The sequence below is a fragment of the Bos taurus genome, chromosome 10, assembly GCF_002263795.3.
Source record: "Bos taurus isolate L1 Dominette 01449 registration number 42190680 breed Hereford chromosome 10, ARS-UCD2.0, whole genome shotgun sequence".
In the NCBI taxonomy this organism is placed as follows: Eukaryota; Metazoa; Chordata; class Mammalia; order Artiodactyla; family Bovidae; genus Bos; species Bos taurus.
In genome coordinates this window covers 7,669,450-7,690,108 of record NC_037337.1, presented here as the reverse complement: position 1 = coordinate 7,690,108, position 20,659 = coordinate 7,669,450, and the positions used below count along the sequence as shown (strand labels likewise).

The window sequence follows — 20,659 nt, the reverse complement described above, 5'->3', positions numbered from 1 at the left end:
CTGTGAAATGCTGGAAGAAGGAACAGCTAGATATTACAAATTATTTGAAAGAAAAAAAAAAAACAAACCAATCAATCAACACTTAAGCCAAGCAAGACTGAAAGAGGAGAGTATGGAAATGACAAGAACTGTGAATTCTTGAATTCATATTCTAGCACCTAAACAGGTTCAAGTTTCTTAGCAAAAATGAAAGATATATGACAAAAATGTACACAAAGCTAATTCCTCCATACTAAGAATTCAATGTTTCACTAAAAACAAACTGAATTTACCAAACAACAAGCTTAATATTCAACTTTATTTCCATGTATTTTACCACTGAACTTTCAATGAATACTTTTTCTGATCAATATGACTTAGAATCATGGGAGAAAAGAGTTGTCAACAGCCAGGACATCTTTATACTAATCTCAAATCTGCCACTAATTCTACCATAGAATAATGAGTTGACAAACTTCTCTGCACCTCAGGGTCCCTGAATACAAAATCAGGATTTGCACTCTTAGAAGAAAACAAGTGTTCAGACCCAAAAGGCAATGGAAGACTGTCTTAAAAATGCAAGAAAAAAATCATTCTATAACAAGGGTGTGCAGTTATTTGGCCCCCACCGGCCTTGCTTGGAGTCCCTCTATCTCTTGAATGATGACACTGTTCTCTGACTTTTGAGCATCACAGCATGAGGCAGCCTCGGGTGGGGAGGTTCATACAGGAAGGAAGAGACCTCAGTGGTGTTGGCTCTTCATACCTTTTGATGTCTCAACAAAAAAGCAAAGCATTCTCTCAAACCAGTCAAAACAGTAGCAGAACCAAGAAGACGAATGATAAGTTGAATGTAGAATCCAGACATAACCAAGAGGAAAGATGCATCAAACTGTCTTGAGTGAGAATAAAATCTACACCACTGAAAAGTGTAAATTCCTACTAAAACGTTAAGAAGATGGATAGAAGAGAGACAGAGAAAAGACAAGGACGAACGGGTGGAGACCACAAGGTAAATTCTCCCCAGAACAAACTACTGGCAGTAGTCACAGTTAAAACAAAAGCAAGCAAGCAGCCAACAGAAAAGGGAAGAGAAAGAAAAAGGAAAACATAAAGACAATGGCTATATTTTGATAATTCTACCTAAACTCAGATAGTGAGAAGTGATCAAGAGTGAGAACAAAGTTAGTCCACATAGAACCTAGAAACCAAGATCACACAAACCAAAGTTTTGAACTTACAGTGAGGACATGATCAAAACACATTAAGAAATAAAGACATGAGACAGTGTTTGTTTTTTTAAGCACACAGGTTTTGAAGTCAGACAGATCTGAATTGGAATATAGTTTATGTCGCCAGCTGATCATGACCTTAGAAAAATTACTTAAGTTCTTCCAGGGCTCAGTTTTTCCATCTATAAAATGGGGATAACCCCGTGTAAACTGAGTGCTCCGGGCACCACGCCTGGTGACTGGACACTCTGTGTGATGATAACCCCTGCAGGAAGGAATGTTTGAGACCATGGAGAATTCCAAATACCTCCCAGCTTTCCAACTTCAAAAGCCTGAGAACCAAATGTGAACTCTGGGATCAGATGTCAGTTGCTAAACTTCTCCTTGGCTGGAGAAGATTCATATTGATTATTTGTATTTAAAAAATACCTGTGCTCTGAGAAAGTATCCTTTCACTTGTCAGATCACACCTGTCTGGCACCTTTCCAAGATATACCCAAGGCTAGAGCACAAAATATGTGAAATTAAAAGCAAAAAAGTCTCCCAGCTCTGGGTCCCAACCCTGGGCTTGGCTGATAGCAACCACACAATGCTTCCTGCTGAGTCAGATAAGCAACGCCTACGTCTGCCCCAAGGCATTTGACCTCTGAGCTCCTCTGATCCCTAAATCCAGTCACACGTCAAAGCCTTCGGCTTCTCCCTTTACAACCTTAAAGTCTGTGCCTCCAACTCCAGCTCCACATTCCCTGGACACCGCCCAGCTGAACCTCAGTCCCCAAGGCTCCAGCGCAAGCTCCACACCCTGGTAGGCAGGGCTGCCTTTACCCTGACTCCTCTGGTTCCGTTCCAGTGTTGGTTGCTCTGTTGTGGCCGACTCTTTGTGACCCCATGGACTGTAGTCCACCAGGATCCTCTGTCCATGGACTTCTCCAGACAAGAACACTGGAGTGGGTTGCCATTTCCTTCTTCAGAGGACCCTCCCCACCCAGGGATAGAACCCGTGTCTCCTGCGTTGCAAGCAGATTCTTTACCACCTGAGCCACCAGGGAGCTTCCACGTGTGTGTATTAGTCGCTCAGTCATGCCCGACTCTCCGTGACTCTATGGTCGCAAAGACCATGGCTCCTTGGTCCGTGGGATTTTCCAGGCAAGGATACTGGAGTGGTTGGCCATTTCCTTCTCTAGGGAGGGCGCTTCCAAGGAGACACCCTACTGAGTCTCAGTGTCTCCCAGGCTACCCCTGACGACCCCCTTCTTCTCACAGGTTACTCCCTCTCCCTACCTCTAGGATGTGCCTTGGTGGGACCAGTCCTGGCCTACCAGAAAGGTCTTGAGTCTCTCCAGCCTGACTTCTGAGGTCAGCTGGTTAGAAAGCAGCTCCAAACAGATCAGTCCTCAGAGGCAGGCCCTCCCCTCCTAGAAGACAGACCCTGAAAAGGGCCCCTACTCTCAACTCAGCTGTGCCTGCCCCTAGCCCCCAGCCCCCAGCCCCCTAGCCTGCCAACCACTGCACGGAGCAACTTCATCTTGACCCCCTGGACAGTGGAGGTGAGGGTAGAGCCAGGGAGAGGATAAGGAGGATGAAGGAGGAATGAATTACCACGGAAACATGAAAGCTATTTATGGTTTGAAAATACAATTAAGAATTCCTTAAAATTTCATTAATGTTCTGTATAGAGCAACAACATGTCTCTTAATAAACTGATTACCAAGAAAGATCCTGCCCTCCCAATTCCAAGTTCCTATTAGCTTTGCTTATGAACACAGTCATGGGCAGCACCCTTAGGAATAAAGAAAGTAAGGTCCAAAAGAGCGGAGAAAGTCCAGGGGATTCTCTAAAGCATCTCTAGTCCAAAGATTCTTTTTCTTAAAGTCAGTTCAGTTCAGTCACTCGGTCGTGTCTGACTCTTTGTGACCCCAGGGGCTGCAGCACGCCAGGCTCTCCTGCCCATCACCAACCCTCGGAGCTTGCTTTCTTAAAGTTCAGTTCAGTTCAGTCGCTCAGTCGTGTCTGACTCTTTGCGACCCCATGAATCACAGCACGCCAGGCCTCCCTGTCCATCACCAACTCCCGGAGTTCACTCAGACTCACGTCCATCGAGTCGGTGATGCCATCCAGCCATCTCATCCTCTGTCGTCCCCTTTTCCTCCTGCCCCCAGTCCCTCCCAGCATCAGAGTTTTTTCCAGTGAGTCAACTCTTCGCATGAGGTAGCCAAAGTACTGGAGTTTCAACTTTAGCATCAGTCCTTCCAAAGAACACCCAGGGCTGATATCCTTTAGAATGGACTGGTTGGATCTCCTTGCAGTCCAAGGGACTCTCAAGAGTCTTCTCCAACACCACAGTTCAAAAGCATCAATTCTTCAGCATTCAGCTTTTTTCACAGTCCAAATCTCACATCCATACATGACCACTGGAAAAACCATAGCCTTGACTAGACAGACCTTTGTTGGCAAAGTAATGTCTCTGCTTTTGAATATGCTGTCTAGGTTAGTCATAACTTTCCTTCCAAGGAGCAAGCGTCTTTTAATTTCATGGCTGCAGTCACCATCTGCAGTGATTTTGGAGCCCCCCAAAATAAAGTCTGACACTGTTTCCCCATCTATTTCCCATATGTAATCATATATACTCAGAGTGAAACAATCCCCAACTCAAGGCTCTCTCTTGCTTCAACATTTGCAACATTTCTCCTTTCAGAGCTGATTCTCCAGCTCAGGACTAGGTAAGGCCAGCACTAGAGGCTTGATCTAATCAATGAGGTGTCCTCTTGGTATCTGAGTTGTAAGCACTGACACAAAAGGAATCACACCCGTGTTTTGTTTCCTTTCCAGGGCACACACAAAACTGTCCCAGACTCGCTAATACAAAGAACAGCTTAGCTCACAGAAAGAGCTCTTTGAAGATAATATTTCTAAACAAGCCCATCACAGAGGCAAGGCTTTTTTGCTTTGTTTATTTTCAGAGGTAAGACAGAAAAAGTAAGCACGGCAAAAGATTTGTATGCATTTTTCTCTTTTCCCTAAAAAAGGAATATTATATTTCAGGAACTTTTCTTGGGAAACAGAATAGCAGCCCCATTCATAATTACTTGCTCAACTGCAATTTGCAAACTCCCTTTCCATTTCTTGCCAAGATTCCCTCTCTGTTTCCTGACCTTCATAACAGCTCCAGCTGAATTTCCTTCCTCAATCCCCAAAGAGAATCCACCATCTTAAATTTTTGCACAGTTGTCCTAAAAAACTGAAGAACTGAAGTTTGTAAAATAGACTTATTTTCAAAAATATTCAAATGTATTTTGCAGAGATTAATATGAAATCTACTCAGCAGTATTCTTTTGGAAAAGCAACTCCTTTAAACAGTGAGATGTTCCAGCACCAGAGAGAATTTTTCAAAGCCTGTGCATGTCTGCACAACCCCATGCCAGCAAAATTCACATAGCAAAGAAGCTATCAAGTTAGCTTTTAGGGCTTACCTAAAAATCCATATAGTATTATTTAATATGGTAGAGGAATGTACAATTTAGTTTAAGATGGCTCACAATTCCCAAAAATCAAAGCATAAATCACCTTGGTACCGTAATCATTTAGACCAAATCATCATCTAAGTCCCGACTGGGTTTCTGACAGTAACAAAATCTATCCTCCCCCTCCAAAGTACCCTTTCCAGGGTCAGTTTCAAAAGGCTATGTACATACCCTGGAGAAGGCAGTGTCTAAGGGGGCCCCCAGTGATCTTCACCCTCTTGAATTCATCCCTTTGTGTAATCCTTCCCCCGCTGAACACAAGATGGATTTAGTAACTTGATTCTAATGAATAAAATACAGCAAACTCCAGGCCATCATTTTTGAGAACAGGTTACAAGACTGGTTTTCACTGTACGTGCCCTTTCTGGCTCGTTCACTCTGATGGAAGCTAGTGCCAGGCTGTGAGCTGCCCTAGGGAGGGCCCGGAGGGCAAGCGAAGCCTCTGGCAAAGCACAGGAGGACTAGGTGAATGCCGTCGAAACACCCTGTGCGCTTGGAAGAGGGTCTGCCCTGCTTGAATCCCAAGAGGACCACAGGGACACAGAGCCAGGGGACCCAGGAAGCTCTGCAGATTCCTAACTCCCAAAAGTTGTGAGATAAGGCTGTTCCTGGCAGTCCAGTGGTAAAAAGTCGGTGCTTGCACTACAGGGGGCACAGGTTCCATCCCCTGGTGAGGGAACTGACATCCCACATGCTACCAAATGCAGCCACATACACACAAAATGCAGATAACTATTTGCTGTTCTAAGTCACTGGGTTTGAGAGTAAGCTGTTACACAGTCATGGATAACTAATGCATATGCCAGACATCCTCTGCCTCCTGACACAGTTAGGGTTAGCTCTCCAAGACATCATCTAAATCCTTTAGCCTGTACAGAAACATAGCTCCTGGAGGGAAGAGCCACTTCATAAAGGAATCATCTCTCTTTTTTGAGATATGCTCTAAAAATATCTTTCATTTTCCCTTCACTGCCATTAATATTAGTCATTTAAACTTAAGTCTCAAAATACTAATAAATTCTTAAACTTTTAACTTCTTAAACTTAAGAAGTCTATATGTACAGACTTCAGAATTTTATAAACTATGAGCAAAAATTTTAGCCACACACAATCATTTTAATACACAAGCTACTCTTCGTCTCTTCATTCATTCATTCATTGAAAAATACCCTCTACTCTTTTCTGGATACCTTCTAGTTTACTGTGGTGGCATTAAATTAACTCGAATTGCTAGTCTTTTAACTCAGTAGGAGCTTCCCAGGTGGTGCTAATGGTAAAGGACTTGTCTGCCAATGCAGGAGGTCTAAGAGACTTGGGTTTGATCCCTGTTTTAGGAAGATCCTCTGGATGAGGGCACGGCAACCCACTCCAGTATTCTCGCCTGGGGAATCCCATGGACAGAGAAGCCTGGCGGGCTACAGTCCATGGGGTCACACAGAGTCAGACATGACTGAGCAACTTGGCACTCAGGCACACGTAATTCAGCAGGTCACGTATAGGGCAGGAAGAATTTGTACCATCTGATTGTAACAGAGAATTTTCCACTGAGACAAATACCAAATTTGACCTCCAGGTTGGCAGTCTAGCCAATCATCTATAATCCTATCTACCATGAATCTAATTCATACCTTACTTGTTACCTCTAGGAGAACTAAAACATACAGGAAATAGAATACAATCAACCCTCATCAGTAACAAAAATTCAGTGCTGGGCACTAAGTAATTCATTCAAATATGGAGGAGATACAATGTCACTGAGAGCTTGTAACTGGGTTATTTGATTCAGATGTCAGAGATGGGGATGTCAGAGAAGGATTTCCTGAAAAAAGTGAGCTGCCATGGTGACTCAGTCAGTAAAGAACCAGGCTGCAATGCAGGAGACCCAGGTTCAATCCCTGGGTTGGGAAGATCCCCTGGAGAAAGAAATGGCAACACACTCCAGTAGTCTTGCCTGGGAAATCCCATGGACAGAGGAGCCTAGCGGGCCACAGTCCATGGCGTCGCAAGAATCGGACATGACTTAGCGACTAAACCAACAATCACCACCATCTGAAGACAGAGCAGAGTCTCACTCGATACAGAAGAGGAAACAGGATTAACACAGTGCAAACATCCTGTGTAGGAGAGAACACTGAAATGAAGGGGGGTGAATGTAGCTGGAAGATACAGCAATAGGGAATGGGCTCACGATCAAACAGGAGACGCTGTAAGGACTGGACTATGCAGAGCCTGTGAGTCCCCACAGGAGTTTGGGTTTCATCCTCAGAGTATTAAGAAACCACTAGAAGGTTTTAAACTAATCAGAATTTTGAAAAGATTCATCTGATAAAGGACTGAAGCAACCAGAGGAGTGGGGAAACCAGTCAGAGACCATCATAGTAATCTAGCAAGTGATTCTGGAAGCCGGCAGTGGACTGATGGTGGAACAGAGACGTGAATACGTGAGGGGGATTTAGGAAGACAGTGGGCTAAATATCGGGAGACACCTATGCACACACAAAGAGAGATGAATACAGTGAACATAAGTGAAGGACAGAATTTCAAACCCATGAGTAAAAGCTTTAACCTCACAGCAGTGAGCTTTTTTCGAGTAAGTGTTATTAGCTTGTGTGAGCTCCCATCTCTCGAAGTGACCCTATTCTGCCTGTTTGTACACAATGGATGCTCAAAAAAAAAAACCTGAAAAATGAATAGCGTTTAGACATCTCATGTGTGTTTGGAGTACCTTCTGTGTGCATTTTATCTGCTAAATATTGTATTTCACAGTTTTCTAAGGACCTCTCCAAGCCAGGCAGAGCAAGGGAACTTTTCTTTAACAAGAGCTTTAATGAGATATAATTTACATACATTTGACTCTTTCAATTGACTGAAAACAATCCAGTGGTTTTTAGTACACTCACAGCATTGTGCAACTATCGCCGCAATCAACCTTAGAAGATTTTAGTCCTGGCCAAAAACACTCACACCATGAGCATCACTCCCCAAACCCCTCAATCCTGCCAGCCCTAGGCAACCACAAGTCTACGTTCTGTCTCTAAGGATGTGCCGATTCTAGACATTTCATATAAGCGGAATCATAACAATGGATGTGGCCCTTTGGGTCTGGCTTCTTTCATTCAGCATAGTCTTGAGATCCACCCATGCTGTAAATATGTAGCAATACTTCCTTCTTTGTTTTTTAAGACTACTGTTTTAGGTTCACAGCAAAACTGAGGGGAAGGTACTCAGATTTCCCACATATCCCCTGCCCCCAGACACGCCCCAGGCCCCTCACAGTATCACCATCCTCCACCTGCGTGGAACATTCACTTGAATTGATGAACCTATATTGACAATCAGGCCTCCCTGATAGCTCAGTTGGTAAAGAATCCACCTGCAATGCAGGAGATCCCGCTTCAATTCCTGGGTCGGGAAGATCCACCACAGAAGGGATAGGCTACCCACTCCAGTATTCTTGGGCTTCCCTGGCGCCTCAGCTGGTAAAGAAACTGCCCGCAATGTGGGAGACCTGGGTTCAATCTCTGGGTTGGGAAGATCCTCTGGAGAAGGGAAAGGCTACCCACTCCAGTACTCTGGCCTGGAGAATTCCATGGACTGTATATCCATGGGGTCGCAAAGAGTTGGACACGACTGAGCGACTTTCACTTTCATAATGACAATCACCCAAGTTCATATCCACAAAATAACCTGTACTGACAACCACCCAAAGTTCACAGTAACATTAAAGTTCACTCTTGTTTCTATACATTCTGTGGCTTTGGACAAATCATGACACTTATCTACCATTGTGGTATCTCACAGAATATTCATACTGTCCTAAAAAGTCCTCTGTGCTCCCATACTCATTTTCCTGATATTTTTACTGTCTCCACAGTTCTGCCTTCTCCAGAATATCATATACGTGGAGTCATATAGTATGCAGATTTTTTAGATAAGCACTTTTCACATCATAATATGCATGTAAAGTTCCTCTGAGACTTTTCATGGCTTGATAGTTTCTTTAAGTGCTGAATAATATTCTGTTGTTTGGATGTACCAAAGTTCATTTATCCATTCACCAACTGAAGGACATCGTGGCTGCTTCCAAGTTGTGGCTATTAAGAAAAAAGCTTCTATACACATCCCTGTGTAGCGTTCTGTGTGAACAGAGCCTTCATTCCACTGGGCAAACACAGAAGGAGCACAATTTCTGGATGATATGGTAAGAATTAATTTTATTTTATTGGGCTCAAAAATCACTGCAGATGGTAACGGCAGCCATGAAATTAAAAGATGCTTGCTCCTTGGAAGAAAAGCTATGACAAACCTAGACAGCATATTAAAAAGCAGAGACATCACTTTGCCAACACAGGTCTGTAATAGTCAAAGCTAGACATACATTTCCAGGAGTCATGTATGGATGTGAGAGTTGGACCATAAAGAAGGCTGAGAGCCAAAGAATTGATGCTTTTGAACTGTGGTGCTGGAGAAGACTCTTGAGGGTCCCTTGGACTGCAAGGAGATCAAACCAGTCATCCTAAAGGAAATCCTGAATATTTATTGGAAGGACTGATGCTGAAGCTGAAACTCTAATACTTTGGCTACCTGATGAGAAGAACCGACTCATTGGGAAAGACCCTGATGCTGGGAAAGGTTGAGGGCAGGAGGAGAAGGGGACAACAGAGGGTGAGATGGTTTCTATGGCATCACCAACTCAACGGACATGAGTTTGAGCAAACTCCAGAAGATGGTGAAGGACAGGGAAGCTGGCGTGCTGCAGTCCATGGGGTCACACTTGGACATGACTTAGCAACTGAACAACAACAAATGGTGAGAATGTTTAGTTTTGCAAGAAACTGTCTTCCAAAGTGGCTGCACCATTTTGCGTTTCCACAAACGAGAGTTCTTGGTGTTCCACATCCTTGACAGCATTTGGTGTTGTCGTTGTTCAGATTCTGGTCATTCTGGTAGGTGTGTAGGGGTGTTCTGTCATTTTATTTTCCATTTCCCTGATGACATATGCTGTGGAGCACCTTTTCCTATGTGTATTTGCCATCTGTGTATCTTCTCTGGTGAGGTGTCATCTAAGGTCTTTTGCCATTTATTAATCAGGTTGTTTTCTGATTGTTGGGCTTGAAGAGTTCTTTATGCATCTTTGATAACATTCCTTTATCAGGTATGTCTTTTGCAAATACTTTCTCCCAGTCTGTGACTTATCTTCTTATTCTATTGACATTGTCTGTTGTTGAGCAGAAACTTTTAAATTCAATGAATTTAAAATTAAATTCATTTTTACCAGCTTACCAATGCTTTCTTTCATGGATCATGACATTAGTGCTATGTCTTAAAAGCCTTTGCCATACTCAAGTTCATCTAGGTTTTCTCCATCATCCTCTCAGAGTTTTACAGTTGCGCATTTTACATGCACATCTGATTCACCTGAGCCCATTTCGGTGAAGCATGCAAGGTCTGTGTCTGGACGCACTGCCTGTATGTGGATGTCCAGTTGTCCCAGCACCATGTGTTGAAAAGACCATCTTTGCTCCACTGTACTGCTTTGCTCCTTTGTCAAAGTTCAAGTGACTGCATCTACAGGCATTTCTGTGCTCGCAGTTCTAGCCCACTGATCTATTTGCCCATTTTTTCCACCAGTGCCACACTGTCTTGATTACTGCAGCTTTACATTAAGTTTGAAGTCACGGAGCATCAGTCCTCCAACTTTGTTCTCCTTCAATAGTGTTGGCTATTCTAGATCTTTTGCTTCTCCCTGTAAACTTTAGAACCTGGTTGTTGATATCCACAAAATACCTTTCAGGGATTTTGAGTAGGACTGCATTGTATCTATAGATCAAGTTGGGAAGAACTACCTTGACAATATTGAGTCTTCCTATCCATGAATATGGACTATCAGTTTATTTGGTTCTTTGATTTCATTCATCAGAGTTTTGTGCTTTTCCTCATATAGATCTTGTCTATATTTTGCTAAATTTATACCTAAACATAAAGCTATGACCAACCTATACATCATATTCAAAAGCAGAGACGTTACTTTGCTGACAAAGGTCTGTCTAGTCAAAGCTATGGTTTTTCCAGTAGTCCTGTATGGATGTGAGAGTTGGACTGTGAAGAAAGCTGAGTGCCAAAGAATTGATGCTTTTGAACTGTGGTGTTGGAGAAGACTCTTGAGACTCCCTTGGACTACAAGGAGATCCAACCAGTCCATCCTAAAAGAAATCAGTCCTAAATATTCATTGGAAGAACTGATGCTGAAGCTGAAACTCCAATATTTTGGCCATGTGATGTGAAGAACTGAGTCACTGGAAAAGACTCTGATGCTGGGAAAGACTGAAGGCAGGAGGAAAAGGGGACAACAGAGAATGAAATGGTTGGATGGCATCACCAACTCGATGGACATGGGTTTGAGCAAGCTCCGGAAGCTGGTGATGGACAGGAAAGCCTGGGCTGCTGCAGTTCATGGGATCACAAAGAGTCAGACACAACTAAGCAACTGAACTGATACCTAAACATTTCATTTTGGGGGATGCTAATGTAAATGGTGTTTAGTTGTTCAATGCTGGTACATAGGAAAACAGCTGACTTATATGTTAACCTTGTATCCTGCAAGCTTTCTCTAACTGCTTATTAGTTCCAGGATTCTTTTATTATTCTTTCAGGTTTTCTATACTGTCAATCTTGTCATCTGCAAACAAAGATAGTTTTTAATCTTCCTTTTCAAACCCTAGACCTTTTATTCCGTTTCTTGTTTTATTGCATTAGCTAAAACTTCCACTATAAAGCTGAAAAGGAGTGGTTAGAGGGAATATCTTTGCCTTTCCCCTAATCTTAGTAGGAAAGTTGTAAGCTTCTCACCAAGCAGTCTGATGTTAGCCGTAGGGTTTTTTGTAAATAGTCTTTCTCAAGTTGAGGATGTTTCTCTATATTCCAACTTACCTAAGAATTTTTATCATAAATAGGCGCTGGATTTTGTCAAATGCTTTTTCTGCATCTATTGATATAATCACATGATTTTTCTTATTTAGACTGTTAATCGGAGAAGGCAATGGCACCCCACTCCAGTACTCTTGCCTGGAAAATCCCATGGATGGAGGAGCCTGGTAGGCTGCAGTCCATGGGGTCGCTAAGAGTCGGACACAACTGAGCGACTTCACTTTCACTTTTCACTTTCACACATTGGAGGAGGAAATGGCAACCCACTCCAGTGTTCTTGCCTGGAGAATCCCAGGGATGGCGGAGCCTGGTGGGCTGCCATCTATGGGGTCGCACGGAGTCGGACACGACTGGAGCAACTTAGCAGCAGCAGCAGACTGTTAATGTGATAGAGCACATTTAATTGATTTTCAAATGCTGAACCAGCCTTGCAAACCTTGGATAAACCCCACTTGGTTGTGATTCATATAGTTCTCTTTATACATTGTTAAATCTGATTTGCTCATATTTATTTTATAGCTGAAGAATGCTTCATTCTATGGATGACTGTTTATTCCTTCATCAGTAGATAGACATTTGAGCTGTTTCTACTTTCTGCTCTAATGAATAACACTTCAGTGAACATTTATGTAAAGGTTTTTATATGGACATGGGTTTTCAATTTTCTTGGGGATATACCTAGTGGTGGAATTGCTGGACCAAATGGTAACTCTGTATTTAATTTTTTGAGGAGCTGCCAGACTATTTTACAAAGTAGCTCCACCATTTTACAATCCAACCAGAAATGTATAAGGGTTCCAATCTCTCTACATCCTTGCAAACAATTCTTTTTGATTATGGCTATCCTAGCATGAAATGGTATCTCATTGTGGTTTTAAATTGCATTTCCCTAAAGACTGATGTTAAGCATCTTGTCCTGTTCTTATGGTTCATTTGTGTATCTGATTTGGAAAAAATGTCTATTCAGAAACTTGGGCCATTTTTAAACTAGGCTATTTACTTTTTATGTTGAGTTATGAATTCTTTATATATTCTGAATATAAGTCACTTAGTAAGTATATGATTTGCAAATATTTTTTCCCATTCCATGGGTAGTCTTTTTAGTTTCTTGGTGGTATCCCTTTGAATCAAGAAAGGTTTAATTTTCATGATGTCTAATTAATCTTTTTTCTTTTTTTTTTTTTGGCTTGGGCTTTTGGTGTTGTCTCAAAAACCACTGACTCAAAAACTCAAGGTTGCAAAGATTTACTTCTGTTTTCTTCTAAGAGATTTACAGCTGTGGTAAATTTTAATTATCATAACAAACCATTATAATTATCATAACATTTTAATTATCATAATAAACCATTTTAAGATAATTTTTGTATGGTGTGAGGTAGGGATCTACATTGATTTTTATGCAGGTGTACATCCAGCTGTCTCAGCATCGTTTGTTGAAAGACTGCTTTTTTTCCCCCACTGAATTGTCTTGATCAAATGGTTATTAGGTTGAACTAGGCTTGCATTCCTAGGATAAATCCCACTTGGTGGTATATAAGCCTTTTCATATGTTGCTGAACTCAGTTTGAGTTTGTTGAGAATTTTTGTATTTGTATTCATAAAGGATATTGGTCTAAGGTTTTATTGAGGTATCTTTGTCTGGTTTTGGTGTCAGAGTAATACTGGTCTCAACAGAAAGAGTTAGGAAGTGTTCCCTCCTCTCACATTTTTTGAAAGAGTAGGAAGTTTTTTTTGAGTACTAACTCAATTTTTTTTTACTTGTTTTACATCTAAGATTTAGTTTTTAAAATTTCTTCTTGAGTCCGTTTTAGTAGTTTGTGTCTTTCTAGGAGACAGTACATTTCATCTAGGTTAACCAATCCATTGGCATATAATCATTTATAACATTCTGTCAACATCCTTTTTATTTCTATAAGACTGGCAGTGATATCCCCTCTGAATGAAGCACTTTTAAATGGTCTGAGATTAACAATTATAGAATCTTGAAATTATTAAAACTAAAATCAAAGATATATCTATTGGACTCTAACAATTCTGAAATTTAAAAAATTTTGAGTTACAGGACATATAAGCTAAATATCCTACCCGTTCTCACCTCTGGAAAGAAAAATAGAGGCAAAAATACAGAACCCAACACCTTTCTAGTTAAAATACACCAAAGTCAGTTCAACTGAAATAAACAAGAAACAGTTCCTGGCTAAATTTTCACATTCTAAGTACACCATTCAATGGAAATTCAATATTCTAAAGCAACTACACTCACAGGAACACACACATGCACGCACTATAATACATCCAATATAATAAATGCCTAATGCATTAACAGTGTAAGAGAATCAGGCAATAAACTATCTCAAATAAATAACTTTTTGAACAGAGACTAACTCACTCCATTTATGTTTTGAGTTTAGGGCCATCAGAATTCTGTATACTCTGCTTTCTGAAATCACAGCACATGTATTACTAGGCACATAATTTTTACATACTCCATAACCAAAAACCAACTTCCCAGAAAGTCAAAAGAAATGTTCAGATATTAATAAAAGATTCATAAATACATATTACATCTAAACCTCTACTTGCAAGGTAAGTTTAGGAAAACCATCTTAAAGGAAAAACTGTGTATTTTACCATCTATTCTTTCAGTTTCAAAGAACTTAGGCTAATTGTTACGCTGACTTTTTGAAACTAAAATTTAAGTACACAATTCTGAAAACAGTAAAGAAGATGACAAGCTTCCAAGCTATCCTGATACCACTTTGATACATTCAGGAGAAAACTATGCTTGTTATCACCATACACCTGACTGGCACTACAGGTTAAAGAACACTTACAACCTTCTTAGTTGATTTTTAGGGGAAAAAAAAATCCATTAAGTAAGTAGGGCAGGTAGTGGTAACATCTTTATCATCCCATTAGAGAGGAGACACAGAGAAGGCAATGGCACCCCACTCCAGTACTCTTGCCTGGAAAATCCCATGGACAGGGGAGCCTGGAAGTCTGCAGTCCATGGGGTCGTTGAGGGTCGACCATGACTGAGCGACTTCACTTTCACTTTTCACTTTCATGCACTGGAGAAGGAAATGGCAACCCACTCCAGTGTTCTTGCCTGGAGAATCCCAGGGACGGCAGAGCCTGGTGGGCTGCCGTCTATGAGGTCGCACAGAGTTGGACACTTAGACACAACTGAAGTGACTTAGCCTCAGCAGCAGCACAGAGGAGACAAAACTGAACTTCCCACAGGGTTGACCTGTCCAAGGTCACAGAGTTCAGAAATGGTGAAGCTGAGACCAGAAAATCCAGTCTACTGACTCCCAGTCAGACAGCTTTTCCTCTGTGTGACACTGCTCCCCACTTCTAGAAGCCTGGAGGCAAAAACCTAGAACGGACAGTGTGTATCAGGAAGAAGTTTCCACTAACTCTCCTGAAACTTTTTCATTGAAAGTATGCTTATTTTGAATGTCTGTGAATCCCTATCCTTATCTAACTGGAGCCACAATTTGGCTAAAAGCATGTTTTTAATAATCTTAGACATACAGTGAGTCTTCAGTGACTTGCAACCTGTCAACTTCCAGACATGTTAAATAACCTTTAAAACTTAGTCTTTAGAGCTTAGAGCTAAAAGGCACTGTGAAAACATTAAACAATCCTGGAAAACCCCCTTTTAAGCAATTTTGAGGCCAAATTAGTGCATGTGTCACTGGATGTTCTTCTACAAAGTACTGATGAAAATCCTCATTCTTTGAGCTCTGTAGGTAGTTATGTATAAGTGATCAGAGATAATTAACACCAACGACCATTAACTCCAGGTTTATTTTCTACAGAGATAAGAGAGCTGAAACATATCAGTCCATGGAACAATACTGTTGCTTGATCACAGTGCAAAGCATTAAGTCAGAATCTACCTCAAGGCATCCGGGCATTGCAGTATGCACCCAGCAAAGGACAAAGTTCTGATTCCCCTGATACAGAGGCCTAAGTGTAAATACTTTCTTTATCTCCACTTTCTCCTTGGAGAAGCCAACATTTCCTTGTAACATAAAAAGTCTAAAAGAGTCAGTGCAATTTTCAGAGACAACATACCTTCAGTGATCACACACCCATGAGTTAAAAAGGAGACTGCTGTCATAAACCTGCCATCTAGCTTAGTGAGCAATGGACTTCAGTCCAACATGCTGTGGGCATGTAGGAATATATAATTACACATTAATTAATAATAATAGTAATAATTATAATCACTGGGGTAGGGTTGGGAAAAAGATCTGAGGATACTCTGAGGAAAAGGAAGTTGGTTTAAGTCTCTGCAGCTCCCCCAACATCCATACCAGAGAGACGAGAAATTTTAAAATAATCTGTAATTTTCCAAGAGATTTCCTGGGAGGCTCTGAGGAAGAAAAAGGAACAGCTGCCTCCCTAGTGCCTTGATGCTGGCTGTGGGAGCAACTTTTTCTCAATTCTTCCACTGACAACACACAGGTTGATTCTTCTCCCATTACCTTAGTCCTAACAAGGCTGCAAATGAGTTATTAAAAATATAGTACCCAAAGCTCATCTCTAAGAGAAGGGGCACAAATAGACCAAGTCTGACTCTTACCTTTTGGCTTCCTCCAGGTGACACAAATATTCATAAGCGATATTCTGCCGCCTCCTCTCATCCATCTCCTCTGCAGAGAGTCTTTCATCATCTACAATAGCTGGAAAGAGAGGATAACATCACATCACTTGGAAGAACAGTGTTCAAATCATGAGACGACCAACTAGAAAAAACTCACATGCAGCTCAACACTGAACACTGAGAGATGGGAGTATTGAAACATCAACCACAGAAAGAGAATTGCCTTTGGATTTTACAATGTTATATTATTTCTAGCAAAAACTGCAATACTGAAGTATCAGTCTGTTCAGCTGCTCAGTCATGTCTGACTCGTTGCAACCCCATGGACTGCAGCACGCCAGGCTTCCCTGTCCATCACCAACTCCCGGAGCTTACTCAAACTCATGTGCGTGGAGTCGGTGATGCCATCCAACCATCTCATCCTCTGTCACCCCTTCTCCTCCCGCCCTCTGAAGTATACATGGACATTACACAACAGAAAGAGAATAGCGATCAGACCTCACAGATGTGATGCCACAGGATTTAGACAGCCTCAAACCAACTAGAGGATGGTCTACCAGCAACTGTCCTCAACAGGCTTCTAGAACTGGTCCAGTGGCTCAGAGAATCAGATTGTCCTGGAAATTCTGGGGTGGAACAAAGAATCTGCAAGGACTTGTGTTTTCCCACTCCTAGAGGGGATTGAGGCATCTCATTCAATCCCAATCCTATTTTACAGATGACAAAGTCACTAAAATCCCTCCCTTGCTTATGTCTTGGCCTTTACGAGGCTTTCATGGTCAACAGGTACCCAAAAGAAAAATGCAATGGAGACAGCCAGGGAGCAGAGTCTTCAGGCCCACACCCTTTATTCCAACACGAGCCTAGTTTATAAACTGCCACACTTCAGCCCTGCTTTTCTGTAGAGGACTCAGCCTCCCCGCTTCCTGACTGCACTTCCTCTGCTTGTGGCCTCAACAGTACCCGGCAGCCGCCAACAGTCACATCAGCCAAGTTTTGGCTGCCTATTTACAGGACAACACTTCTCTCTCATAAAAAGAATCCTTTCCCCCTCTTCGGTCCTGAGTGTCCATTCTGATGGCTGTAAAATGAATTTGGTTTCTCGCTGGTTAGATTTCTCATCTAATGAAGACAATGTGTGTAAGCAGCACAAGGGGCAGGACCGTCGGGGTTTGCTCTTTTGTTCCCCAGTCGCCAGCTCCAATCAGCCGTTTAAACGGGACCCCTGGGCTTCCCTTGTGGTTTAGACGGTAAAGAATCCTCCTGCAATGCGGGAGACCTGGGTTCGATCCCTGGATTGGGAAGATCCTCTGGAGAAGGAAAAGGCTACCCACTCCAGTATTCTGGCCTGGAGAAGTCCATGGACTGTATACTCCATGGGGGCGCAAAGAGTTGGACAACTGAGCGACTTTTACTTCACTTCACTCCCAAGCAGAAGAGAGGATATGAAGGTCACTCATCCATTCCCCAAGAAAGGCCAAGCACACATCCGACTAATGAGGCACCTGAAACATCAATCTGGCAGGCAAAAGGAGTTAGGAGCAAGATCTGAACTCTTATTGGGCAAGTACAATGCTCAACACTTAAGATCTAAAAATAATAACCAAATCCTCAAAGACTTCAAAAGAAAGGGGAGATTATGTTTTCATCAATATGTAGATATAGATACAGCGACCCCGTGGACTGTCACCCACCAGGCTCCTCCGTCCATGGGATTCTCCAGGCAAGAATACTGGAGTGGGTTGCCATTTCCTTCTCCAGGGGATCTTCCTGACTCAGCAATCGAACTTAGGTCTCCTGCATTGCAGGCAGACGCTTTAACCTCTGAGCCACCAGGGAAGCCCAGATATAGATATAGATATGTATAAACATATATATATATAATATACATATATAAAATACACACACAAATATATAAAAGACAGAATACCATAAGCATGGGAATATGTACTAGATGCTTACTTATTGAGCACTTAATTTCCTTCAAGCCTTAGGCAGAATTTAGTATGCAGTGTCTCATTTAAGTCTCAGGACTCTCTCTGAGGCAGGTATGTAATCTATCACACTTTACCTCTGAGCAAACAGCCTGAGAAGGCATTTGCCCAAATGAAGAGCAGAGATATTAGAGCTAGAAATATTAGTCTGGGAGGGAAAAAAGCGAGTAGAGAACTTCAGGAAATGTCTTTGTTTATGGGTGAGGAAGAAAAGGAAACAGCAGAAGAGGCAACTAAAGAGCCTCTTGATGAGGGTAAAAGAATAGAGTGAAAAAGCTGGCTTAAAACTCAACATTCCCCAAACTAAGAGCTTGGCATCCAGTCCCAACACTTCATGGCAAATAGAAAAGGAAAAAGTGGAAGCAGTGACAGGTTTCATTTTCTTGGGCTCCAAAATCACTGGTCATGGCAACTGCAGGCATGAAATTAAAAGACACTTGCTCCTTGGAATGAAAGCTATGATGAACCAAAGGTTTGTATACTCAAAGCTATAGTTTTTCCAGTAGTCAGGTATAAATGTGAGAGTTGGACCATAAGGAAGGCTGAGCACCTAAGAATTGATGCTTTTGAATTGTAGTGCTAGAGAAGACTCTTGGGAGTCCTTTGAACATCAAGGAACTCAAACCAGTCAATCTTAAAGGAAATCATTCCTGAATATTCCCTGGAAGGACTGATGCTGAAGTTAAAGCTCCAATACTCTGGCCACCTGACGTGAAGAGACGACTCACTGGAAAAGACCCTGATGCTGGGAACGATTGAAGGCAAAGGAGAAGAGCATAGCAGAGGATAAGATGGTTGGATGGCATCACCCACTCGATGGACATGAATCTGAACAAACTCCAGGAGACAGTGAAGGACAGGGGAGCCCGGCATCCTGCGGTCCATGGGGTTGCAAAGAGTCAGACATGACTTAGCGACTGAACAACAACAACGTCCCTCCCCCGCCCATTCTCCTCACTGTTACCAAAAGCCCCTTTGTAACACACAGTCCTACTGATGTTATTCTCTGTCTCCAAACCTTCGATGGATCTTCATTTCCTACAGAACACAGCTCTGGAAGAGAACATGTTTCCTCTCCTCCCCTACGTGAACAACCACTTTGCAGTGAACCTTCACAAAGTGGGCTAACCATCATCCCGAAAAGAATATACTTCAAAATTATGGTTTCCTCATTAGGGGTCACCTTAGAGGATACCTCGCGTGCCCACACAGCATCACCTAGTCCTCTCTCTTCACTATTCCTAACAGTTCATTCCCAGGACACCCCATGACTACTAGTTTCGTATTTTAATTTCCGTCTAAAGAATGCCTCCCACTTCTCACAGGATATTTTCATGTTTTGGTACCTTCATACATGTTAAAAGCTTGAAAGCAACAGCAAACTCCTAGTCAGAGTCCACCTGCTCATTTTACCCTCCTCAGGGGGTAAGGGAGGGGTCGCCTTCAAAAGGAGGCACTCTGCCTGCCACCTTCCTTCCGCCTCAACCAGCCCACCCAGGAGGAGGCGAGAAGCACCAGCAGGACTGTGCTCAGACCTCTGCCCCCCAACTGCCTCCATAAGCCATGCAAGATCCCACCAGCCCAGGGCTACGGGGGGCTCTCAAACACTGAGGTCACCACCCAAAGAGAAGATGTGACTTCATATTTGAATTAAAACACACACTCGCCACAAAGCTTTACCTTGCTACTACAATGTACTGGCTATAGCTGATGGAATTCTACCCATCCTTAAGGTTTAACTCCAGGACCACTTCCTTCCCAAAGTCTCCCCTGATGGATTCTATTCACAATGTCCTCTCTTCTGGTACCGAAACTGAGCAGGACCCAGTGGGGGCCTCCTGGGGACAAATTCTTTACATGTCTTTCGTTTCTTGTTTGCAGGGAAAAGGTTTCAGCCTCCTAGACCTTTCTTCCCTGAGTACCAAAGGACAGATTCCAACAGTCACTAATCAGGGAATGGAGGAGAAGCAGGAAAAAAAGGAGCAGTCAAGAACCAATAATGCATCTATAGGGCAGGATCCTGGTTTCTCTTCAAGGAATATGTTTAACAATATATTTGAGTTCTTCTGCAGAACCAAGGCCCTCGCTCAAGAGGATAACTTCAGGCAGAGAACAAGATTCCCGAAGCACCGCCCTAGTAGCGCATCAACAACCAATCAGAAGAAAGCCACATGCCCCTCAGCCCTCACCCCATGTTCTGCCCATAAAAACTGCTCCCTGAAAACCATGAGAGAATGTCAGGGTGCCGAGCATGAGCCACCCAATCTCCGCGCGTGGCCCTTTCGCTGCTCCAGACCCTCAGGTTTGGGTTTGTCTGGGCTCGCTGTGTGTCTTCCTGTGCGCATGAACCTGCATTCTGCGCCCGTGCCGCCTCCACGGCTTTAACAGTAA

General features: G+C 42.6%; 1 protein-coding gene across 2 annotated transcripts in view; it reads right to left on the bottom strand.

Moving 5' to 3' along the window:
* Positions 1–20,659, bottom strand: part of IQGAP2 (IQ motif containing GTPase activating protein 2) — a 308,957-nt gene that overhangs the window by 244,341 nt on the left and 43,957 nt on the right. For both annotated transcript variants that reach the window (XM_002690436.6, XM_059890756.1), the window contains exon 2: positions 16,254–16,353. In XM_002690436.6, coding sequence (XP_002690482.3) covers positions 16,254–16,353 — 100 coding nt within the window. The remainder of the gene's footprint in view (positions 1–16,253; positions 16,354–20,659) is intronic.